This window comes from Spea bombifrons, chromosome 12, assembly GCF_027358695.1.
Source record: "Spea bombifrons isolate aSpeBom1 chromosome 12, aSpeBom1.2.pri, whole genome shotgun sequence".
Taxonomy (NCBI): Eukaryota; Metazoa; Chordata; class Amphibia; order Anura; family Pelobatidae; genus Spea; species Spea bombifrons.
Window position 1 is genome coordinate 29,743,755 of NC_071098.1, and position 25,926 is coordinate 29,769,680.

General features: G+C 45.4%; 1 protein-coding gene across 1 annotated transcript in view; it reads left to right on the plus strand.

Annotated features, from left to right (window-relative positions):
• The window catches only part of POU2F2 (POU class 2 homeobox 2), a 38,870-nt gene extending 13,389 nt beyond the window's left edge, over positions 1-25,481 (plus strand). The window contains exons 2-16 of the mRNA XM_053452150.1: positions 17,453-17,512; positions 17,691-17,725; positions 17,811-17,846; positions 18,473-18,637; positions 19,095-19,283; positions 20,123-20,228; positions 20,309-20,400; positions 20,908-21,054; positions 21,137-21,278; positions 21,431-21,579; positions 22,088-22,264; positions 22,734-22,797; positions 23,408-23,570; positions 24,343-24,416; positions 25,003-25,481. Of these exons, the coding sequence (XP_053308125.1) occupies positions 17,453-17,512; positions 17,691-17,725; positions 17,811-17,846; positions 18,473-18,637; positions 19,095-19,283; positions 20,123-20,228; positions 20,309-20,400; positions 20,908-21,054; positions 21,137-21,278; positions 21,431-21,579; positions 22,088-22,264; positions 22,734-22,797; positions 23,408-23,570; positions 24,343-24,416; positions 25,003-25,286 (1,883 nt within the window). The 3' untranslated portion in view covers positions 25,287-25,481. The remainder of the gene's footprint in view (positions 1-17,452; positions 17,513-17,690; positions 17,726-17,810; positions 17,847-18,472; positions 18,638-19,094; positions 19,284-20,122; positions 20,229-20,308; positions 20,401-20,907; positions 21,055-21,136; positions 21,279-21,430; positions 21,580-22,087; positions 22,265-22,733; positions 22,798-23,407; positions 23,571-24,342; positions 24,417-25,002) is intronic.
• Positions 25,482-25,926: the final 445 nt, after the last annotated feature.

Genomic DNA, 25,926 nt, shown 5'->3' on the forward strand with positions numbered 1-25,926 from the left:
GCAACTTTTATTAAGTATTACTCTCATTCACCATAATCACTTCAGCTGGCAGTGGATTCCACATCTTAACTGCCTTGACTGCAAAAAGTGGGGAGTGCCGCAATTCAACTCACCTCCCCATAACATCCTATGGCTCCATATAAGCCCTCCCTATAACGCCACACACTATTCTATATAACCTCTCCCTATAAGTCATCAATTTACTCCATACAACCCCTCCCTATAACTTCATATAGGTCCTCCCTATAACCCCCCCGTTCCATATAACCTTTTATCTATAATGCTATGTATTATTTAATATAACCCTATAATTAATTTGGAGAAGGGCCCTATATGTAATGAGGTTTAATCGTTACCGATGATAGGCAGACACCGTCAATAATATTATCATTATTTATTGTTTTATATAACGCCATCATATTCCATAGCGCTGTACTTAACAGGCCTCTTTCACATTCTGCTCCGGGGGGGGGGGGATTTCATATTCTGGGGCAGTGTCTCTGTTAATGTCCTCTGGGGAAAATACCCGCTTACCGGGGTAATTAAACTCACTGACTAATTGCAAATTAAACCAGTGCACATTATAACTTATTACTGGAAGCAGCTCTTTGTCATTTGAGGACAGTTCATCTTACAGGAACGCGGCGTCGTTGGTAACGTCCGCTAACACGTTGGAGACCGAAACACTCGCTCACTAATTACAAATTAATCTTATCTCGTTAAAGGCCTTGCTTGGTCATTGGAAGGAGAATTCTTTTCCTTGAAGTTAATTATTTCATTGGGGAGGAAAGCGCTTCGTATTCAGTCGATCGATGGTAGGACCTGCTTTCCACTGGAAGTCAGGTTCTTCTTTGGAAGGAGCTTCCTTTGAAGGTCTGGTTTTGTCACTGGACCCGCAGCCCCCGGAGGCTGAATTAAACCGGCCTCCAAAGCTGTCCCTCTCCAGAAGCCAGTGACGGGTTGGTTCTCCATGCTGAGGCATGATCTGCAACATGTGTGCTCCTGACATGTTGAGGGGAGACCTTCATTCACTATCACGGATGCCATGTCTGCACCTGTCATCGTGAGACCTTCTTCCCTTATATTTAGATAACGCAATGAGGTTTTTCATCTTGAGAGCACCTTACCTACAGCTCACTATTTAGTGAATAAGCCCCTCCATCTCTATCCCATGGCCTCTCCATTGATATGTTCTGCACCATGTACAATTCACACCCATCTTTGTTCCTTTCTTCCAGTATAATGGGGATTAAGTTCCGCGAAGCATTGTCTTCTGTGGACTTTCAGTTTGAGTGTTTGTTTGTACCCATCATATTTCCGACTGCCTTGTTATACACGTCTCACTCTCTCGCCTCGTCTTGTTGTCTCTTTCTGTCTCGCAATAAAAGGATTAAATTAACCCTCCCTGAATTCGGGATGGGTGGAATGACAATCATAAAAGGAGTTTAATTTCATTCTCTTATCGGAATACACCTATGGTACAAGTGCCAAGCATATGGATTCCAGCATTGGCAGAAGTACCCCTGGCATGTCTCTTTCACGTGCCAAAGCGGTCTCTTTCATGTAACAGAATCGACACGAAGGAGAGAGGGTTTCGGAGCCTTAACCATTAAATGGGAATGGTTGGGTTTCTAAAGAACTAGGGGAGAGTTGCGTTTCTTAAGAGACAGAATCCAGTAGACCAGAAGACAAATGGTCCAGCCTGGAAGAAAGACCCAAGATACCGAGGAGAGAGTTGTAAGGGTTTAGAGGTTTGGAACGTGTACGGTAGATTTAATGAGTAGCGATTAGGAAGCTATTAGACAGTAAATTGATTTTTGTGAAAACAAATAAAAGTGAGCTATCAGAAAGACGACACCGGGTGCGCAAGAATGAAAGTGTAGTAGGACCGGAGCGAGACATAACCCGGGGAGACAGACATACGGACGCAGACAGACAGTAAAAGAAGAGTAAACCAAAGACCTTTGAGCTGGTGGAGGAAGAGTGGGTGAGAAAGGGACGGAGGGAAGCGAGGGGAGAGACAGAGAGGAATACTCAGTGAGTTGGAGTGGGAATGGAGAAAGGTAGAGAGTGTGGATAAAGGAAGAGAGGAGGGAAGGCAGTAACAGTGGGGGCTGTGAGGAGGAGAGAGCCGCAGAGGTGTGGGGGGAGAGGAGGAGGCTCGGGGAAGCGGTATTGTATTGTGCAGTGCAGCAGAGAACCCCCCCTTGAGCCCCCTCGTAACCGATCGATACAAGACTAAGCAATAAAGCATTTTCATTGTCAGATGCCCTGCATATAGTGACTGGTGTGAGAGCGCTTGCACTCCCCCCACCTCCAGCTAATCTGTGCCGGAGAGCTCTGCAGATTCAATCCCACCCCCCCTCAAGGCCTGCACACCCCACCAACCCCCCCCGGCATGAAATGTACCCCCAGCCCCCCTCCCTTAAAGCCTCCACCTTCCGACTCTTCAATAATTCAAAGCGAGCACCTTTTTATTACTCCATGGAAAGGATCCTTCCGCCTAAACCCCCTTTTTCTCATTTCATTTTCCCGTATCCCCCCCAACTTACTCTCCCACCTGCGTCTCCTTCTCGTCATACGTCCACCGCCCCAAGAATACATTCTGCCCCCACATTTATCTCCCTGCACCCCGCTACACTTATTGTTTCTGTCCTTTCTCTCGTTTTCTTACCCCTTCGTTCAGTTATTTTATGGTCGCCTCTCTTCTCCCAACATGGAGAAAGCGGCAATTTAATCATTAAATACGATCCCAAAACCAGGTAAATTCCATTTTGCGTCAATAAAGTGTCAGATCCGAGCGGCCGCGGTATTCATTTGCCCCTCTGCGTTAGAAGGAAATCACAGGGAAAAAAGGTTTCTCGTCTGGGTATTTTAGAAGTTACATTAAAAAGGGGTTTCTAAGCTATAAAGGGAATTATAGGGAGCAGGTAATAAGGAGTTTAGTTATTATATAGAACGGCAGCAGCCATTATAGGGAGAGGCTATGGGGAGAAGCGCGGAGAATTATAGGGAAGGGTTATAAGGAGCAATAGGGGGAGACAGGGGGACGGCGTACGCGGCAATAAGAGGAATTATAGGACGAGCGGCAGGATGAAATTGTAGGGAGTGTCATATGGATACAGCTGTAGAGCTATGGGAATCGCACGGGGCGTCATACAGATAATATAGAACATGACGAGCAATTAATAGTGATTATTGGTGGGAGAGAATGTGGCAGAACGGGGCAAATTTATAGATTTGCTACTAAAACCCCCCTTATGTCGATCATCTATACGGTACGTTATAGAATTGGAATAAGCAGTGAGTATTGTGCTGGTAACCTGCACGCAACCAATGGGAATCCAGGCATTGGCCGCTCGTTGGACAAATCTGTATATGCGCGGACCGCATTTAAAATGAATGGCTCCATTCAGGGAGACGCGGTTATTTGCAAACAGAATTGATTTGTTGTTAGAGGGACTCCGGAAATTGTCACGACTGCAAAAAGGAAGGAGCATGCGGCTGAAGGAAATATCCCGGGGCTTGGAAAAGATACTCAAGGACCGAATCACAGTAGCAGTCATATAGGCAGGTGTTTAAGTCCATGAGTTATGAGGAGCAGTGGGAGAATGTAAGGAGGTTTTACTTTACGGAGAGGGTGGTAGATAAATGGAACAGCCTCCCAGCAGAGGTGGTAGAGGGTAATACAGTGAGGGTATTAAACATGCATGGGATAGGCATACGGCTCCTGAATCTAAGAGGAGACCAACGACTGATTAAGGTTTGAGTCGTTACAGCAGGAAAAACGGGCGACTAGACGGGATGGGAAGTTAGGGCCAGAGGGGCACTTTTTTAGGGGTGTGGCTAGAGGTGGGGCCTTACCATTCTTTGTTTAGAAGAAGAATCTATTTTATTTACACTATTTATAAACATCTCCTGCTGTTTCTATACACATTATCGGGGCGTTTAGGGCTGTAGAACCCTGCGATCCCCTCATACCCAGCAAACATTCTGACCTCCTAGAAAAGAGGGGGCATCAGGGGAGGAAAAAAGGGGACACAGGCATTTGGGTCAAAGAGAAGGACTAGCAATCCGAACAGGGACACTTGGCAGGTGTGTATGGGAGACTTGGTGCGTGGGTAACCTCAATATAATGTGTTATCCATCAAATCTTCGTAATGTAAACGTCTTCCATGTACTATCATAAGCATCTTAAATAATACGATTACTATAATAATATAACGCTATAATATAATAACGGCGGCTCTATGACAGATACCCCCGGTGGTCCGCGCACCGCAGCCTGGCGGGGGGAGGGCGATCAGCGAGGAGGGGGTCTAAATCACACGGGGGGGATTAAAAATAAGTGCTATATGGAGCAATATAGTACATAATAGAAAAAAAGCTATTTTTTCTCCATATTTTTCTAGGGCTATTGAAAGAATTGTGGAGAGGGGTTTATGTTCTGGTGGTCAGTAGGAGGAGCTGGAAAGGGAAATCTAGTACAGCGCGGGTTAATGATGGGGCTATAAAGGAAGGTATAAAATCATGTGGGTCCGGGTAGAGTTTTATTCATTTTTATGTGTTATTGATTGATTTGTAAATGGCCCCTGTCACATATAACGCGCCTGATAAATGATCTCGTTAGGCATCGGAATAATCGGCCCCATTAGCATATTATATGGGGCAGCTGGAATGTTTCCCTGGATGTGACCTCTAACTACCCCTAAGCTAGGGGCATTATCATACCCGCGGGATGGCACGATGTCTGCTTAACCCATCGCAGGGAGGGATAATACCAGCATCTGTCTGGCAATACATATAGATGACCGCTGCTGGGGAGGACAACTGTCATCACCCTCAGCCAGCCCAGAGGGGAAGCTACAGAGGGAAAAGTAGGCTGTGGTATCTGGTATGGTGGAGGGTGTCCCGAACCCAACGAATATTTTTCTAATTCTGCAAAACCAGAAGATTTAACTATTTTTAAAAAGTGTCACCAGCATTACAAATTAACTTAATATAAAAAAAAAAAAGAGAGTGGTAGGTAAATGGAACAGCCTCCCAGCAGAAGCGGTACAGGCTACCGAGGGAATTTAAACACGCATGGGACAGGCATACGGCTCGCGAATCTGAGACGAGGCATTTTTACTGCACGGCATCTGGTGGTTGGCGAGCGTGTGTCGCGGTGTGCATGTCGCGGTGTGCGTGTCACGTGTCACGGTGTGTACCACGTGGTGTGCAGTTGTGTAACGCTTGTATTGTATCACACGTGTCTTACAACAGTGACCTCGTGACAGCCGCTTGCCTTTTTTATTACATTTATTTATATAGCGCAGGCATATTCTGTAGCGGACAATAAGAAAAACACATGTTAAGACAAACTCGTACAGAAAGAGAAGGACTCTGGTCTAGTGAGCTTACAATCTATTGTTTTAAAAGCCCCTCTGGCCTTTCTCATACCCCTAATAAGGGAGGTTGCGACACTGATTTGGGGTATAGGACCTCGGCGTGCTGTCTCCCTCTGTGGCATAATGGGGTATTTAGTAGCAGTGTTTAGTAGAAATGGGCAGAACGTGGGGACGGTGACGGGGGGTAAGAATGGGTTGTAAATGATCGTTGAAACGTATTATCATCATTAACAGTTCCTCGGGCCCCGGCGTGGTGTTCCTCGGGCCCTGGCGCGACCTGCGGGGCAGCACGTGGCATTGTGTGGCACTGCAGGACAGGGCAGGGGTATCTGCGAGCTCGTGCCCCCCTCTCGTCTCTCCGTCCACCCCCTTCGTGCCGCTCTCCCTCGGGACGTAGCTCTAATAATGTGTTTGATCGACTGGCGGGCGGCGAGCACACGATTATTGTCTTGTAGGGAGTCAAAAGTATTGATCTTGTGAGAAATATGAGTGTGTGAAATGGAGTCAGTGTGTCAGTTACAATCAGCTCGGACCCGGGGGAGAGAGAGGGAGAGACGCGGAGTTGGAACGCCAGCGAGAGAGGGCAGGTGGAATGAGAGCGCTGAGCAAACAGTCCTGCGTAGCCATGTTACCTACAGACTGCACTCTCACGTTTCTCTCTTATCTTTACTGTCTATGCTGTCTCTATGCGCTGTCTCTAGGCCCACCATCTCCCCGTCACTCCATGCCATCTCATGCCCTCCATCTCCCCGTCACTCCGTGCCCTCTCAATCCCACCACCTCCCCGTCACTCCGTGCCGTCTCTAGGGCCACGGTCTATATTTTTGTCCTATGCTTTTGCTCTGTCTGCTCTCTCTGCAGTCTCTAGACTCTCTTCTTGTCTTTTATCTCTCACGGTCAGCCCTCGGTGTCTCCTCTGTATTTTCACCTTCTCTTTCTAACGCTCTCTGTCCTTGTAACACCCCTGTTTATACCCTGATCAGTCTCGGACACTCCGCTCCCCTCTGGTGTACTCAGTGCCGTGTATCTCAGCGTTCAGCGCCAAGGGCCACAAACTATCGGGCTGGGGATTTCTTAACCCCGTAGATCTGCCGGGCCATATACAAAAGTCTCATCGGGGCCAAGGACCTCCGTGTGGGCCGTGGTCTATGCTATACTAGGAGTCTATAGGAACCGAAGGCAGCCTCCATATTTACCACGCCATTAAAGCTCTCCATGCGATAGACTATAAGCTGATACCATGTATCCGACGCACACCACGCAGCACACGCTATCCATATCACACGGGTCAAAGAGCTCCTATACCGAGCTCTATATATTTATACATCCCGTATCGACGTCTATAAGTTCATGGTTCATCCATAAACATTATGAAAGGTCTGTACGCCTACAATAGATACAGAGCGATCCGAGCAAACAATGGATACAAAGAAACAGACAGACATATTCCGGAGGATAATAATGATCCGACTTGGATATATTGTGTTTCCTCCGTCTGTCTTCGCCTTCTCTCTGTAATCTCCCCAGCAATGCGTTACACAGCCGTACATATGTAGCAGCACCGAGAGTAATCTGGTACCGTGCGGAGCGGAATAATAACGCTCCGTGCCGTATAATAACACAAGCCTTAGAATAATAGCGAGGACATGCGCGGCGATCCCTTTTACACACAGAAACCTTAACCAACCCAATCGGCACCATATAAATAAATGTAATGGAAACCGGGGGGGTATGTGATAAACATATCATTATATATATTATATATATTTACTATATATATCATATATATATAGCTAATGACACACTAATACTATTATATGCTGATTATATTATTACATAATATGCTATATGAAAGGGCTGGGCCGCGTGGGCAGAGAGAGACAGTCTGGTTTTATTTTAGGAGACATCAAAGGGATTAATATTGAACGGCACAGTAATAAGCTGCGAGTATCTGGCTTCTGGAGTTTGTTCATATAACACGCGAAGATATGGCGTCTCATACATGCTGATATTTTAAACGGAAATATACGTCTAAAGGGCATTTCTTGTGTATGAGGCTCCTCTTCGCGCTCATCTAACTTTGTTGAGCGCCTTCCATCCTTGCAAGTAAACTATACGGTACGGCCCTGAAAATCATTCATTCTTTCCGCATGCTAGTCAAGAAAAATACTTTTACATTGCACACGATCCTCAGCTATAAACATGTAGATAAATGGAACAATCTCCCAGCAGAAGTGGTAGAGGGTAATACAGTGAGGGTATTAAACATGCATGGGATAGACATACGGGTCCTGAATCTAAGACGAGACCAACGACTGATTAAGGTTTGAGTCTTTACAGCAGGAGAAATGGGGCCGATCTGCAAATTCTATGTTTGATCCATCTTGCAGCCAGTTATAAGACAGGGGCTGTGGACAAGTTCCTCTCCAGCTGTTGCGGTAACACAACTCCCAGGGCGGTCAACTAACTTTCATTAAGGAGGCTGGCCGAGCAGCATGAGAGTTGCAGTTTGACAACAGCTGGCAGGCTTCTTGTTGGACACCCTCCGCTCAAGAACAATCGGTGAAGCCAAACAGAAAGATATATGTAAATCTATATAAATACATATTATTATTATTTTTTATTGTATATATTATATATATATATATATATATATATATATATATACACACATATACTTTGCCCTATGTATTATTTCTATATACAAAACCATGAAAACATTTTTTTTAATTTCCTATTGTTTTAATATTTTTATTTATAAAACAAATATTTTATTTATTATTATTATTTTTATACTAAATAATGCCTTAGTCAAAATGTCCTTAAACACACACACACACACACACACACACATATATATATATATATATATATATATATATATATTAATAACATGGGAAGGGGGGGCAAATTAATAGCCCCCTTTTTTCAAGAGACTTTTAAATATCTACAAGTGTGTGTACAGAGGTTAGCAGCGATCCCTGCCTTAATTGAAGGATGCTGGCAGTGAATCGGTTAACTCCACGCACTTTCCAAAAACCCGCAGAGTCATAAAATCTAACGCTGGCAAAATGTGGCGTCACGTCGAGAGATATGTTAACTCTGCCGGTAATGTAATGATACATAATAGCACGTGAAATGATATTACCGCAGGACAAACAATTTAATGGCATGCGAGGTTATATCACAACGTACAGACGGCAAAAACGGCGCACACACAAATCTGCCTTTTATTCTCAAAATATTCACGATGCAGAACATTTAAAGCAAGAAGCTTGTTTAACACTTTAGCGTAATATCGTCATACATAGAAACAAGACCCGTTCGCCAGCCGGTCCTGTAAAGACTCAGGAGCCATATGCCTAAAGCCTCTACCACTTCTGCTGGGAGGCCGTTCCACCTACCTAGCACCAATATAGGATAACTTACGGATCTGTATTATATCAGGTAAAGGTGTGTGTATTAGCCTCTACCACTTCTGATGGGAGGCTGTTCCACTTACCTACCACCCTTACATGACTACAGCTGGACCCCTTTCTGGCCTTAGTGAGTTCAGTGTTAAAGGTGCTGTTCCACCATCGCTGCTGAAACAAACACTTTAATGCAGCCCTAATGCAGCCCTAGAAACAGCCATCCCGGGCATTGAATGCTCAAATCCTTCCCCAAAATACTTAAATCCTGTCAAATTATGCCTCATTCCTAATTTTTCAGGGAATGCTTTTTGTCATGTGATGCAGAAGCAGGCACTGATAGGGTGTTGCCGTTGAAACGGGAAAAAATCTCACTCTCTGTGGTTTTTATGTGAGTGAACCCTCGGCATAAAGAATAAAACAACAGATCTGCTAGCGCTGATTTGTGCAGCACGATGGAGCGCTCGGCTCATGGCTTTGAGTTGAATGCATCCCTGAAGATGGCTGCGCGTTACATTGTAACAGAAGACGCTGGTTTCTTTAGTTATATCAGTGGGGTTGGGCGGCCCGTTGGTTTCGCATTATATGCCATGAAAAGGAAGTCAGAAATGTAAGTGTACAGAGAAAACTTAAGAAAACAAGAGCGGACGCAAGATGTTTAGAGAATGGCTTGTATCAGACGAGGATAACAAAAGCCGCGGAGAGCCGCTGGAGATAGAGAGCTTTCAGCCTTGTGGTCCTCTCTGTGTCAGGTTTGCCTGGTCTGACAGCGCCCTCTGCTGGCCAGCGCTGGTAATGCTAGCAAGGTAAGTATTTTATAAACTCATTCTCATTATAATCAGAGGATGTCCTGTATATCTCATGACATTGTGTTAAACATATTGCATCATCGACGCACATTCTGATTTGGGGTTTTTATGTATTCTATACTCTCTAAAGAGTTTCTACGTGATGGAGATCATAGAATCTCTACAGGCCTTTGTAAACTGCTTCTCTGCCCAGCCTCTGACAGTCCAGCTCTTATGTACCACAGTGTCCCTGTATGGCCTACAACTCCTATCATGCTCAGCTAGTCGGCACGGGACTTGCTGTCCAGTAAGATCAAGCCCGTGATATTCTCCCACCTCTTAAAACATAATGCCCAAAACAGGTGAATTACAAGGCCACGTTTTGCAGTTTGGCTTTTTTTCCATAAAATGTGCTGTTTGGTATGTTTGTGGGCCAGTACATGTATACATATATGTGCAAAGTATGGCTGCATATGACATTTGGTATCTGTGTTTTTTTTTTAATCTGTATGTGCGTATTAGAAGGGGTCAGCTCATCGTATGATTGGCCAGCTCTGTCTCCATGGTAACTACCAGAATGTAGACACCGGGTTGCCTCTAATGCCTTCAAACAGAGGACCAGTGTGGACATTACATCACATGATACGGCTAGCCAATCAGCTCCTTAGAATCCAACAGCAGACCCGCCTGACCTGGGCAGAGCAGCCGGCCAAGTCCGAGCTTCGCTTTGTAGATGCATCTGACAATTAGAGGGATCAAAGAATCCATCCCAGTGTCAGCAAAACACCGCCGAGCAAACCATAATGGACACAAAATTTGCCGGGGTCACTACTGTGCCTGGGAATTAACGGTAATATAGTCCGTACAATGAAAGCAGCCAAGTCCTCGCTGCTGTATTAATGGAGGGAATGGGCGTCAGGTTGCAGGTGAGCTGCGGATACGGAACCTTTTCGACTCAATAGCCTGTTTCTATATCATGAAGGTCCATCTAGATTCCGATGGCACTTCTGGATACCGAGCTGGCCTTTTCTGATGCCTAATGAAATGAACACATTCAAGAAATGTCACCAATATGCATTACTCTAATCTAAATCGGTTCTTATTCCATTAGATGCTCCCCGGGGTTGACCCTTCTAATGATCTCAGAGAGTTAAAATGTTTCAACTCGCCAAGTCTTATCCAGAAACTCATGGATAAGTAAATAAATCCCTATTCATGATAATCAGATTCACAGACGTACGTAGAACAATTTTGTAGGGATCTAGATCTGATTATTCACGTTTCAAAAAAAACGTTTGTTGCTGTTCCCCTTGATAATTCATAACGATCACTAAAATGGGAAGAGGTTCATGGACCGGCCATGACGACCAGCACTTTCCACCCATGCTTGGTGTTCACTCGTAGTCCAGAAGTTGATGATTTTGAAGAGGCAATTGGTTTGGCATTCTTAAACGAGCAAATATCTGGGATACCTAATGAAATGAAAGATTCCTTATCTCAAGTACAGAATTTCTCGTTAATCTTTAATACCGAGACATGAGTCTTCCCAACAAAGGCAAACAGAGCGGGGCATCTAATAACGCTCGCATGACCGTTCCCTTATTACCTATTGGTTTGAGGTTGCATAGAATGTTTTCAGGCGTACGGCGCTGTTTTATATATATATATATATATATATATATATATATATAATGCTTTATGATCAAAATCTTTACATATTGGCCACATGCAAGGAAATAATACAATTACCAAAGCTACAAATCTCATGATCGCACTAATGGATTGGCTGGGATTAAAAATGCCTTGATCCACTTAGTGAGATTGAAATTAGCCGTATCACAAAACCCTTGTCATAGGCTAAGCACCTGCACCGGGGGATCTCAGCAATTGCCTTAATAACATATAGTATTGAATAGGAGGTCCAGCCGCTCAGAGGAGGAGAGGATCTCTGAGCCCATATGGTTACACACTTCAAACCAAGATTCTTGGCTTCGGGGGATGAGACCATAACGATCCAGACTCATTAAAGGCTTAACGGCGTTCTTCACCAAGTTCAGCCAACAGACACCTTTCCATCTGTTGCCAAATTTCAACCCCCATGATGCTCAATGAGCCAATGGTCTTCTCTTTTTTCCTTTAGAATGATGGCTGAACAGCAAGGGACTTGTAGCCGCTCACTATCCAGAATTCCATCCTTTTGGCTTTCAACATTCCAAGGTTATACATTTCTTCACCTCTAGGTGGTGCTGTCCTAAAAGGTATCATATCAGGTGGACTTCCTAATCTCCTGAGATCTTCCTGGTTTTAGTTGCCATCAGTCACACTGATTTTATTTGTTACTTCGGACCAACCCTTATTTCACAAACTCTCAATACTGGATTTCAAAGAGAAAATCCGACCCCCCTGAAGACAAGCTGAGGCTTCACAATTGCCTCAGGCAGGAGGTGAAATGGGACAGAGATGCACCCAACAGAATAAATATATCTAAAAATATATAGACTATGCACTTAGGAGTACAGTGCCCTATGTTTTCTCGACATGTCGCATCTTTGTTTTTGATCATGTCTCAGCTTATACTCTGCCCACGGTATCTTCCTGATCAGTGGAAAGTCATTTGAAGTGTTGAAGACCCAGTGGACCTTCATTTGTTGATGACCTATAACCACAGCTGCTTTTTTCTGCAGTCTCCATGTTCATGTAGATCCCCCTGCGGTGCACCAAACCGCAGCATACATATCTAGAGAATCAAGAGTACATTGTAGGCAATTCCTAACGATTCCGGAACATTGTCAGGATAACACATCTTCCAAAGAAACGTTCTCGTTGGCACAGAAACCGAGCCTGAGTCCAGATTTCATGATGGATGTGCAGATGGCTTTGCGTGGCCTTGTAACCTCTGCTTGCCCCTATAAGCTAATAATGAGGGATAACTACAATATATCATTTAAGAAAGGTTAGCAGAAAGGTAAGCGAAACGAAAAAAAGGGAGACAATTCTAAACACGCAACAATTATACGTTGCGTGTTTTATCATTGATTTTCAAGGGAATCCATTACAGGCAATGTGTTTCTATGCGTTATTCTATTAAACGATTGTTAGGGTCAAACAATTGAGATGTGTATCAAATACAACTACAAGGCTTATGGCTTTTAAAGGTTTTAGTGGTCCAGGAAGCCTGTTTTTCAGGGCCGATATTGCATTAATACCTTCAATTACAAATACCTAGAGTCTAGATACATCTCCTCGGTTGAATGTGAAGGTCCCACCAGAATCTTACGTGTTTAATAGTGTTTTCACGGGCGATGCTATGAGAACCGCAGGCTTCCTTAGGATTCCATGGTCCAGTTCTACCAGAATCAGATCCTTAAATATCCCATCACTCACTCAATGGCAAACTTGGACATCACTGGTCCAAGATTCTGGCCAAGTCATCCACGTGAGGAGATGGTTGAGGACACAAAGTAATGTTGACTGAACTTCAAATAATTCTCTTGTAAAACCACAAAACCCAATGGTTTCAGTGTTGAGAAATTACGTTTTTCAGAAAACCACCTTTATTGTTCCATGGACCTTCATTGCTGGACCATTTTTTGGGGGCTAAATTGAAGGTGAGACTTTTATGAATCATGTAGGGCCGTTTCAACCCCGCTGGAGGATGAAGTCACCAGGGTGGGCCTCGGCAAGTCAGCAAGAGGAAATATTTCAAGTAGCCTCAACTCATGCGCGGCTCACGGTTTAATGAACAAACAGCTGTGACTGGCTTTGGCAAATAGCGAGGTCCCTGAGCTCACACAGCTTAGAGCGCTACAGCTGCACCTGTCTTTCAACTTCATTTGGTATTAAAACAAGGGGGTTAGCAAATAGAGAAGGATAACAAAGAAGTGTAACGGCGTATGACCACCGCTCAGAGTGTCCGTGAAAAGAGTGGGAGCAGCGCCACAGAGCTCTGTGTTGGTGGAGGCGCTCTGATAAGCTCACTTGTTACGGGACCACAAGGAATAAGCCCCAGCCCTCGCACGGAAAGGTGCCAAAATTGTTTAGGCAGCAAAAACCTGTCCAACTGCAGCATCACTTTCATAAAGTGAAGCTCGGCGACTGAACAGCCAGATTATTAACGTTGTTTTCATAAAGTTGTCCACCGGTGTCCCTTAGTCCCTGTCTTCCCGTGTTATTCACCTGCGGCAAATACAATGCTTGCCACAGTTGGTGCTGCTTTTCCGAGCCAGACTTTGCACACTAAGCGGTAATACCAGCCTAAACTGATGCCACAGGTGCAGTACCTTAACCCACAATAGAGACACAATTTGCACAATAAGTGGCTTGTTTAAGGACGTTTGATGCAATTTGCGGCATAAATATTTACACTATTAAGTTGCACGCTCTGCATTACTATCTATGAGATTTTTTGCGACAATAATAACAAATACAGCACATCCTTTGGAACCATAAGATTAACTAGCAGTCTGTGATCCTGGCACGTGATGCTGTTTGGCCACCTGTGCTGATATCTGCCGTGGAGGGTGTCTGGGGGGTGTAGTGGGATGTCTCTGCATATTGGAAGAGACATCACTATCAGCGTGTAACAGGGACCTCACAATGACAGTGCTGTCACTCTCGCCTTGACACCCTCTGCTGGGAGGGGCGGCTCAAATTCTCTGTTATTGCAGGATGTGGTTTAAGGGACAGTCCCGCACTCCAACGAACGTTACTTTTGTTATAGAGTTAAAACTTTCAGCCATGCAATTCCCTCTTCACTTTTTTTTTCTTAAAACGCAGTTAATCCAGTGAGTCTAGCAGTGGAATAGTTAATGTGATTCTGGTAACATGAATGCGGCAATAAAGAAATGAATGCGATACACTTACCGTAGTATTCGGGGTCTGATACAGTGTATCGGGTGAGTCTGTTTCCTTAAAGCTGGGTCTCCAACATTGACCCATAATGAAGGCTTTGGGGAGCTCCTCACCTGAGCACAGGTGAGTTCAGGGCATCTTTTGTGGAATCGATCATGCCGCTGTGAGGCTATCCCAAAAACCTGCACTGTTCAGGCTGCGCGTGGATGGGCACTGGGAACCCATGCTGTAACAGGTTAATCTTAAATTAGATCAGCACCCCCAGGCACAGAAAGTGTTAATGATATAACAAAAAAATAGGCTTGGAAATGTGTGCTGCAGGGTTTGGCGATATAAGGGTTACTAGAAGATAAATTTACTTTTCGAGTGCTGGAGAAATGTGCACACCTGGTATTTTGCGGGTTTAAATCATTTGGGTGTCCCGTAGGCAATTGTGTCTGCAAGTGCCAAAAACGAATGTGGATTTTAATGGTGGCTGAAAAATGTAACAGTCCTGGGTTTAATGCAGTGCTGCAAAGGGTTAAAAACCACAAGCCTGACTGTGCAGGGTTAACAGTCTGTGTGGGAGGGTTTGTTCCTGCTCCGCTTTATGTCTCTCGTTATTCGCTTGTATCTGCTCTGATCGGTACTTGCATCATGGTGATCTCAAACCACTGGGCAACAGGTGAGCTTTGGCAAGTCATGTATTGGGGGGGGGTGCATAGGGGGCAGCATATGTGTGTATAGGGGGCAGCATGAAGTAACGTGCAGGAATGCGTGTACCTGTGGCGTTTGTGGAGAGCTAATAGCTGTTCTGTGTGGTATAAAGTAGGGAGTCTGGCCTTAACACCCCCTCCTTTTATTAACGTTAGATGGAAAAGAATCCCGTCCATGAGATCAGTTGACAGCTGCCATGAGCATCAACCTAAGGGGTCTCTGGGTGGATGGAAGCTGTGAAGGAAGTTGAGGACTAATCAATGTAGTTTTAAGGTGATAATGCAGTGATTTGAAAATTGAATGGATGGTGGAGAGTGTGTGGTGTTTTTATGGAGGGGTAATGAGTCTGGATCTGAGTAATGTGGATGCAAAGTAGGGATGTGATGGGTCCATAGAGGGCTTGGCCAGGTGAGTCTTTTAAAAAACAAGTGGAAGACAAAACTTGGAATCATATTTGATACGGAGTAATGTTTTGTCCTCGTGTGACTCTCAGCACTTTGACCCTCAACGGGTTCAATGTTTTTGGAGGTTACCTGGCGTGCTTTCAGCTCTAGGTCTTTGCTTGCCCAACATGGTGCTAGTGAGGAAGATTAGACATGATGAGTATGCAAGAACAGTATGAGTTCAGCATCTGAGAAAGTAATACGTGTACAATCCCACACCCGTGGGAAAGATCTGCGTAAAAGTGTGGTTTGTTTTGTGTGATGCACGGCAGTAGGCTACGGCAAATAAAATCGCGATTTGTAAGATATTGTCTCTGAGAAGGTTGGGTGCCATGGCAGACCATTAACCACCATGTAGAGGCTGGCCGGTCTCTGCTCACTTTAAGACAGGATGAACTTTCAGTTTCCAGTCCCCACCAGCATCCGCTGGTTGGTGATCACTCACCAGGTTGGTGATCACTCAGGGGTTTGTGTGCCTGCTTATAATTCTGGGGAATGAAGGGAAGCTTCATTCCCCAGCATTATAAGCAGGGACACAAACCCCTGAGTGATCACCAACCTGTAGTCCACCCTCCAGAACAGAGCTTGTTCTTGTCTCCTTCCGCACATCCGGTCTACCTGTTTTTCTACATATTGTGAGACCTACAGCTTTGGTCTAACGCACCCAATGTCCCTAAAATTAAGCACCATCGCCCGGTTTGGGATAAATGATATATGTTGTTAAAGGTCTACCTTATTGTCAAGGTGTTTTTTTGGAACTCCTTGGTTGTCGATGATCAGAAAATGTATGTGTGGGTTAATGGTCTGAGGTCATATTGGCTTGAAATGCATAAGGTTGGATATCGTAGTGCTCACGGTCAGCAACTATTTGTCATCTCGTATCGGGGTTTCTAAATTGCAATGCTGTCCATCCAGTGGGAGATGAGCAACCACGAGGCTCCATCTGCCGTTGGCTGCCAGTCTCCATAACCATATCCAAAGAAGATTCGGCATCTTCTGTAAGATTTCATAGTCGGTCCACAAAACACCGGCGTATGAAAGAAAAGCGCACAAAGAGTGGGCACTGTTGGATATGGTGTAGCTATAATGTTTCCACATTCTAAATATATGAATTGCGTATAAGGTTTGCAATGTACTCTATGTGCTATCGGCACGGGGCGGTTTGGATGTACGGTTTGCACTGTGTTGTTGTTGTGTACCAGTTGGTGAAGTGATCAGTGTCTTTAATACTCTGTAACAAAATGTATTTTTAGATTGTCTTAAAATATTCTGTTCATCTTAAGAAGCAGAAGTGAGAATTCCCCCCCCCCCTTACTAAATAACATGCCTCCTTTCTCAGGCTCCTACAGTTATTCAGCCCTTGCAGGATTGCAGCTCTGCTTGTGGCTGAGGGTAGTCGGAGTTGACCCCCTTCTAGTTTTATACCCACCCCAGCTAACTCCCCAAGGACCATTCACACTTTAGTTTTCCCACTGAGACCTTCAGCAAACTTTACCATGATTCATCCAGTAATAGTCCATCTCTAGAAGCCTTAATAACCCCCAAATTCCCCCTGGATCCTCCACAAACATCTCGTTCCCTTTTACTAGTTTATTGAATACTTGTCGTCTCTCGCCTCCTTGTGTAGACTGAAACGATGGGGCCCGGGGTAACACCGCCGAGGGTGTCTGCTGTGAGACCAGGCATTTGCCACATTAATAAGGGTCAATTATTTGCAAGTTTAGATTGAGTAGAGGGGGCAGCCACCCTCTCCAAATCTTATTGCCGGTAGATACTTTTAGTGGCAGCAGCAGTCGTGCTCATGAGGTCCTATATTAGAATGCATTCTGATAGCTACATTTTAAGACTTATGGATCTCTTCTCTCTCCCCTCAGAAATAAGAATGTCTAAACCGGGCCATCTCGGAAAACTGCACGCAGACGGGAGCGTAACAGGTACTGGAGCTTCGCTAGAACGTTGACTCGAGGCATCATCGCCATACGAGTTTTTATTTTTTATTATGTAATGGAATGTGCGTGTGAAAGTATCTTACTGAATGTATGTGACTCTATCAACGGAGCCTCCCTCCTCTGGGGCCAAGAGTGAATTCTGTTTTTTACATTTTTCTTTCAGATAATGAAAGGAACGGTGCTGACTCGGTACACGAGGTGAGTGATTCTCCTCGATATCTCGTTCTGTAAGTTGGCCATTGTGGTTTTTCATGCACTAACCTATTATTATTTTTTATTGCAGCAAAACAAGGGATCGCCTTTCTCTCTCTCTCCAAAGGTACGTTCTTTACTCTACTAGGCACTAGACCGGAGCAAAATGGCCGTCAGTACCTTGTAAGCCCCGTGGCACCCTTTCTCATCAATAGTGAATCCTTTGTTTATGGACTGACATTCAAAATTCTGAAACGTTTTATCTTGTGATATTAACTATGCATTACGAAGGGCCAACTCTCCCCTTTCTAACTGGGGGTGGCCCTTCATAATGCATAGTAATGGAGTGAGATAAAAAATGTTGTCGTCATTTGGAACATGTTGTTTAGTGAAAAAGTTCCTCTGGGACATGGTGGGGGAATCCCCCGGACTGCACCCACTTGCTGTGTTCTGCTTTTGTTCTTCTTCCCCGTGTTCCCCCTTTCGTCTTGACTTTTTTCCCCCCTCGCTGAACTTTTCCTGCGGCATCTTCTTCTTCCTCTATCAGACTCTGTGCTGGGTTTCTCTATGTGGAGAGCAGTTCCCACCATCTGCTGAATTAGATCTGACTGGCTGTACTTATTTATCTTTTTAATTGATTAAATTGCTTTTTAGAAACATTGATTTTTTTTAAAAAATAAGCAAATTAAGAACCATTCGGCCTGCCAGGTCTGCCTCTACTCTGTGCTAATCAGGTGTTTTTTATTTTTCTAGATTACTGATGAAGAATGTGGGGACCAGTCCCCGTCTCTTCCTGGCACCCCAGTTCCCCCAATGCCTTCTGCCCCTGCGACCCCTCAGGCAGCTCCTGCTCCCCAACAGCCTCCTACCTCCCTCCCTCAAACACAGCTTCTCCTGGCCGGCAGCCAGCTTGCTGGGGTAAGTCGTGACCCTGTGTAACAGCACCCCATAATGGTGAACTAGAAAGTATTTCCTCCCCTTTATAGAGTTACAAAGTTAGTGAGACCTGATTGAGACCCCCAAGATATATAAATAAATTCCATGAGCTGGAACGTTTTTCCCGGCAGTTTAAAGTTGTCCTTGGTGTCCGATGGCTGGAATGTGGCCGCTGATCTCTCTCTGTTCACTGATTGTGTGGTTACGGTTCCCGGATGGTCTTATTGCTGCTTTTATTTACTATGTGTGTAATGTGGTGCTTGGCTTTATCTAAATTTTTCTTCTTTCCTTTTTCTCTTAATCACCTTCCTCCCCCAATCCGACGTCCTATTCCCTCTGCTCCCTTACATGTTCTCATATATCTTCTGCCTTCATGTATGTCCATCTCTCTCATCGCCCACCTCCTTCCCCGGCCTGCACCCGTCTCTCCCGGCTGCAGCTCACTGCTCTCCTCCCTGCACAACAGCAGTTGCTTCTCCAGCAAGCGCAGCTTCTCGCCGCAGCCGTGCAGCAATCAAACGCTGCCGTCAGCGCATCCCAGGCAGGAGCTGACACGCAGACTAACCCCGCCAACCAACAGCAACCCCCGCAACTCGCCCTTTCTCAACCCATCCACCTCACTGCACAGGTGAGCACTTCCGAGCCAGCTCTCCCCAGGTGAACCCCTCGCTTGTTGGAGCCACACTGGTTCTCGCTGCAAGTCAATGACCGATCCCTACACCGTCCCGTCAACTACACGGCTCTGGTTGCATGCTGGTGGCAGATCACGGCACGCTCATTGCACAAGTACACCTTTTCTAGGCTGAAGCACGAGGAATAATTTATGGGGGGCTACGCAGATGCCCCTGGACTTCCCACTGTTTACTATAAATTGGACAACTGTGATATAGCAGTGAGAAAACCAATCGGGATGCACAGATATCATTAGATCAGAGGAGAATATGAAGGAGTCTGCTCCAGGCTGTGTGACCCTGATACTTCCTAGTAATGCCGGTTAGCACCAGTACCGTACTTTAAATTATCTTGAGATTATCGGGTAAAATGTATAGGTCTACTGAAATAAAACCAGTCCTCTTTTTTTAGGACCCATTCCCCAGTTCCTCTTCATAATACTTGAATGGGCTCCCAAGGACATTGAAAGGATCTTTTGTTTTTTTTTGCCCAAGGCTACACAACTCATACGGTTGGACACCTCTAATTCCTCAAAAAGATGTGATATGACCGACGTATTGGCCTCAGGGCTTCCCAAAGGAAGGCTCTGAGGGCAAAGTGACCATGTGTTATTGACACAATAATTTTGCTTTATTAAAGAATTATTTCTGGGAAGGGTTTGAGCGACACTAGGAATGAAGTTTCAGCAGAGTAGGTGGAACAGCGCTGATTTCATGCCATTCTAAAGTTGAGTCTTGATCTGTTTATATGCATAAACTCTCCTTATTTTATGTACCCCCCGCCCTTTTATTGTAGGATATCCAACAGTTGCTGCAACTCCAGCAGTTGGTGTTACTCCCTGGCCATCATCTCCAGTCCCCCACCCAGTTTCTGTTGCCCCAAGCGGGGCAAGGCCAACAAGGTAGGTCAAAATTATCTTCAACAACCCCCCCCCCTTGTTAATATGCCACGTCCTCAACCTTTCTATCTTCTTTCTTCTAGGTCTGCTATCTGCACCAAATCTCTTCCAGCTACCTCAACAAAGCCAGGGGAACCTCCTCACGGGTCAGCCTCGGCCCGGACTCCCCACTCAGGTAAGGAAAAATACCTGCGTTTGTCAGTGGTAATATAGGGTTTGTTAATATATTTTGGCTCATGGTGCGGAGGATATAAAATGAAGTGTTGTAACACGTCCTAGAAACACGGAGGGCTTACATGGGTAACATTGCTTCAATTTGTGATATTGGTACTTTGTGAGGATCTGAGATAAAATACTGATATTCAGGGCGCCTGCATGGTCCGGGCTTTTCCAGATGTCAAATATGGCAACCCAAAGGGCCAGTTTCGAAGGTAGTCCAATTCCTAGCGAGGGGGCTTGAGTATTCCTTTTTAATTCAATTCTCCAACAATCAGCTGGACTCTTCAACTTCTACCTAGCCCAGCCTAGTGGCAGGACAGCAATTTCTGCGGAAGGTACCAGCCACCGGCTAACAGAATCCAAAATCCATTGTTCTGCCTCAATCTACATGCGTTCTTCACGATCCTTTGAAAAGGCACTGAGCAGTAAGGTTTACACAGGTGCTGTTTGTTTCTTGATGCAGGCCGTGTCTCGCCCCGGGCCCCAAGATGCCCCTCTCCTATCACATACCGAGTCAGCATCTCACCCTGAGGAACCCAGCGACTTGGAGGAGTTGGAACAGTTTGCGCGGACATTCAAGCAGCGCAGGATTAAACTGGGTTTCACTCAGGTGTGTAAGAGCGTCCCGCGGAGCGCCACGTTACTGTGTACCCGCGCTGATTAATTTGACGATGGATGGTATTGTGTTGCAGGGGGATGTAGGTCTCGCTATGGGCAAGCTATACGGAAATGACTTTTCGCAGACGACCATCTCACGGTTCGAAGCTCTTAATCTTAGCTTCAAAAACATGTGCAAGCTGAAACCGTTGCTACAGAAGTGGCTGAGTGATGCAGGTGAGATTGGGGGAAACAATGTGAGGGTCACAGTAATACTATAACCCTATTTGCCCCCCTTTCCTTTTCTCTGTCCTTCTTTCCCTTTAAACCCTTAACACCATAGCTTTCTCCAGCCTCACGCTCCCTTTGTAACTTTTCCCATCCCTCAGAGACCATGTCTGTGGATAGCACCTTACCCAGCCCTAATCCCTTAAGCAGCCCCGGAGGGGGTTACGAAGGGCTCCCTGGCCGCAGACGCAAGAAACGCACCAGCATCGAGACCAACGTGCGCTTCGCACTGGAGAAAAGCTTTATTGCGGTGAGAGGGGACAGGGTATGAAGAAGGGCAATGGGCAAAGTTTATTTGGGGTGTGGAAAAAATGCATAGTGGGATGCAGGGAGGTGGCAACCGGGTGAGATTACTGAAATATGAGCTTATTCAGTGAGATGAAACAAATGGCTATTCAATTTGAAGGGTCAATGTGTCCTTTAAGAAGGGTTGAGGTGGACCTTTGTAATCCATACTTAATGTAATGAGAAATCTTTCAACACCTTTAAGTGAATAAACTGTATTTAGACTGTACTGAAGTATGAAGCGAGTGGGCATCAAGGATAAGGAGGAAGGATTCCAATGAAACGAGGGGTAGATGAAATGTCTGCAATTAGAACCAGAAGATTTTCTTGTATCTAAAGGATGTCCTTTCTCTGGCTCCATTTCCCCATTATCCTTATCTGCCCGGCCTCCGGATTCTGCCCTTTTTGTCCATTCCTTCTTTCCTCAATATCTGTCTCATCATTGTTTCCTTCGCCCATGTCCACCACCACAGAACCAAAAACCTACCTCGGAGGAGATCCTTGTGATTGCTGAGCAGCTGAACATGGAGAAGGAGGTCATCCGTGTGTGGTTCTGTAACCGCCGTCAAAAGGAGAAACGCATTAACCCCTGCAGCAGTATGCCACTTACCCCAACCCAGGGCAAAGGGCAGCTGTATGGAGCACACATGGTAAATATTCCCTTCGGTACACCCACCCAGGGCAGGTTGCAGCTTTACGATGCACAATTGCCGCTCTAGGGCCATGGAGAAGATTTGAACTTGTGTTTCTGGTTTTAACCCTATAGTGAGAAATATTTTTGCATCATTTGATTTATATAGTACCGTCTTGTATTCTGCAGCAAGGTACAATGCATAAGGTGTAACAACCTGTAACCACAGCAGGTTTGTGCATCGATACTACAGTAATACAAGACGTTATACTTAATTCTAACCATATATACTGTATGATTATACCCTGCTGTATGTGGTACACATATACGTGATCTACTAGTAACCTCTAGACTCTTATTACTCCACATGCACATTATTATGGTTCCCTGCACAGCGGTGACTTTCTACCCCTGACTTTCCATCTCCCTCCTTGACTCCTTCTTTGGTCCTTACATCCCCCTCTCTCTGTTTCCTTGGTCTTCTCCAGGTGTCCCCCCCGGTGTCTGCCCCCATCCTCACTTCCCAGGCTTCCAGTAACCTCAGCACAACAGGTAAACGTCCAGACCTGCCCCCTTTTGCCACACTTCTCCGGTCTCATAATCACATGGCATGCCTCCCTGGTGTCAGTCTTTTGCTGCATAAATACAGAGGAGGTCACCCAATATCACAGGGCCACAAGGTGTATATGAATAGGTCCAACCTTCTTCTGAGTCGCTTGTGGTGCTAGATTTCATATGCAGCTACCACCATATTTGAAGTGGATCTGTCACCATATTCCTAGCCACCTTGTCTATGACCTCATTATACAGCTGGCAGGGAAACTACATATTGCTCCTTTCAGAAGATGTATACATTTTCAAAGCTGTTCTCTAATATCATTGGTTAACAAAATGCTTAACGACATAAACTGACCTTATTTAAAGGGATTTTTTTGTTTGTTTGCCAAAGCGAGAGAATATCGGCTCAATCATTTTATGGTTCCTTTAATTAAAACATGTTATCTGATGCAGCTGGCAGATCCCCATTTAATTTCCTCCATGGTAGATCAGTGCCAATTTAACAGCCCCTCATCAGGACCTACGTCTCGAGCTTAAGGAACGTGGCACAGGTTTAGCCCTCCAAAAATACTAAGGATCTTCCTTTTATTTTTTGTCTTTGTAGTGACTACCTTACCTTCCGCAATGGTATCTCTCGCCCACTCTCGCCCTCCGTCCAACACAGCCCCACCATCTGCCACACCCCCACCAAGCAACAGCACAAGCACTAGTCCTCAGAGCAGCACTCACTCCGGACTAAGCCTAACGGGTCTCAGCCCCAACGCAGGGTAAGTGACCGTTCACGGCAAGAGAGCTGGTGTTGCTAGGTGATCGATGGTCTCTATATGTTTTTGCTACCTGTTGATTTTATCGGTCGTGTTGATGATTGAAGCGAGTTGATCAACGTTTCCTGCGAAACTTTGTCTACTTGCTGATGCTCGACAGATTTGGGTTTAAATGAAGGTTTTGAGAGAATGGTTGGTTGCGTTTCATTGGCCAATGAAATATGGAGCTTTATAATAAACTATTGGGTTCTTAGCCTTGCCACAAGAGGTAAAAAGCATCTTCCCGAGGACGTTTGGGGAACGTCAATCCGTTTGAGTGTTAACATCATTAAAGCCTTCGTTAAACCTAGCAAATGAGGCAGTCCCAGTGAGTCCACTGCTTGGAATGTGAATGTTAAGTCCAGCCAAAATATTCTGCGTAATTATACCAGAGCGGGTGGTTCTCCTGGATAGATCCTCAAGGGAAAGCATCAGGGTTTCAGGCATTGTGGTTGTTAAAGTGCACCACAATTAAAACATGGTGTGTTACGTGTGTATTTCTTTACACAATGTGTTTGTTTTGGAAACTGAGAACTCTAATGCATCCCAGCCTTCCTAGATCCGTCAGTAAGGTTAGTGGGGGTAGAAAAAGTGTTTGGCAGATGTAGATATTGGTGAAAGGAGAATAACGCCCCCTGTTCATGTTCAATTTTAATCTTTTGTAACCCAAATGTTTCATGGTGTGATTGCTCCTGCTCCTGGATTTCCCTTATGACCCCTGCCCTTGATCTTGCAGGGGTACAGTGCTCGGGGTCAGCGCGGGGTTGAACCCAGCCCTCATGGCTGGAAACCCACTGGCCACAATACAAGGTTTGTAGGACAGGATGAGTCGCATGACCTCACCTTGAGTCACCTGACATTTCATGGCATGCTTCATCCGTGTGAAATGGACCTTGTTTGCCGTGCCCATCCCATATCACTGTCTGCGTGTCAGGGGTTCTCATTGTCTGTATTGGGAACGTGAGGTTGAGATATAAATACGAAAGGTAGAGCAAGTTCTCTCCGATCTTCTGAAATGCAGGAGGAGCAGATTTGTTCAGTGCTACAGTTAAAAGTGACTAACAATGTTTCCCAGACAATTTGGCTCATGTGTTTCTATAGCAATAAGTGTGTGTGTGTGTGTATTTTGTACATAAATACTTTGCCTACTGGGGATCCCTGCTTCCTGGGCAAATATTAATTGTTCAAGTGAAAAAGTATTAGTAACAAACTTAGGGCTAACAGCAGAGATAAGAGCAAAGATGGATATCTTTGGTGAAGGACGATGTAAGATACAGCCATAAGTTTAGGTGAAGGGGGTATTATGTTGTGAATTTACATTAATGCCAAAATTTCTCTCTCTTCTCCCTATGTCCTCTTCTCAACATATCATCTCTTCTGCTCCATGCTTCCATAGCTCTGACCAGTGGTGGCTCTCTGCCTCTCTCCGGGCTTGATGCCAGCAGTAACCTCCTCCTGGCAAGCGGCTCCAGCATTTCCGGTGCCCCCAGCCTGGTGAGCCCTCCTCTCTTCCTGAATCCAGGGGGTCTCCCTCTCATCGGTTCCAGCCTTGGACGCATCCCATCTGCTGGTGGCACTCCAAGTCTTTCACCTTCCTCAACCACCTCTTCTGCAGAGGCTGCGGTACCTACCCTCCAGCACAGCCCAGGAGGCTCCCACCACAGTGTGGATAGTGAGTGAGGAACAGTTTCTCCCCCCCCCTTCAACACTCACCAGCACCAATGCTGAGCCTTTGCCGTGATAGAGGCTCCTGGATACATCAGCGCTGGGGAGAAGCGAGGGTGAATTTTTGGGGGACGCAGCCTCATTTCTCACTCTTCCTCCCCAGTGAAGAAGAAATGTGTGAAGTGGGGGGGGCAGGAACAAAAAAAAGAAGAACCAAAAATAAGAAACCTAAACCAAATAAGAACCAAAAACCCAAACCTCGGAAATGCAGAGAAACCAAAAATGTGCTGTCCCCTTGTTGGGTGCACAAATCTCCCTTCAACCAAAGGAATTCCTAAAGACTGACCCCCCGCTTCCTCGTTAGTCATTGAGCTATGTGCCATTTTAGTTAACTTTTTTGCAGGATGATTGTGGGGGAGGGGGTAAATTTAGAAGTGGGGGGGCAGGGAGGTTCTCTACCTTTTCTATGCTCCTCTCGCTCCGCACTTCTAGCGGGAAAGCTTTACGGGAGAAAAGGGAGGAGTTCATAGCGGGAGAGAGTCCGCTCGCTGGGTGAGATTGGGGAGGTCTAACTTACTGCCCTCCCTATAACCTATCACTCCCCCCAACCTACGCCAAAAACCAAAACAGCTTTATCCAAAGCCGAACACTTCTC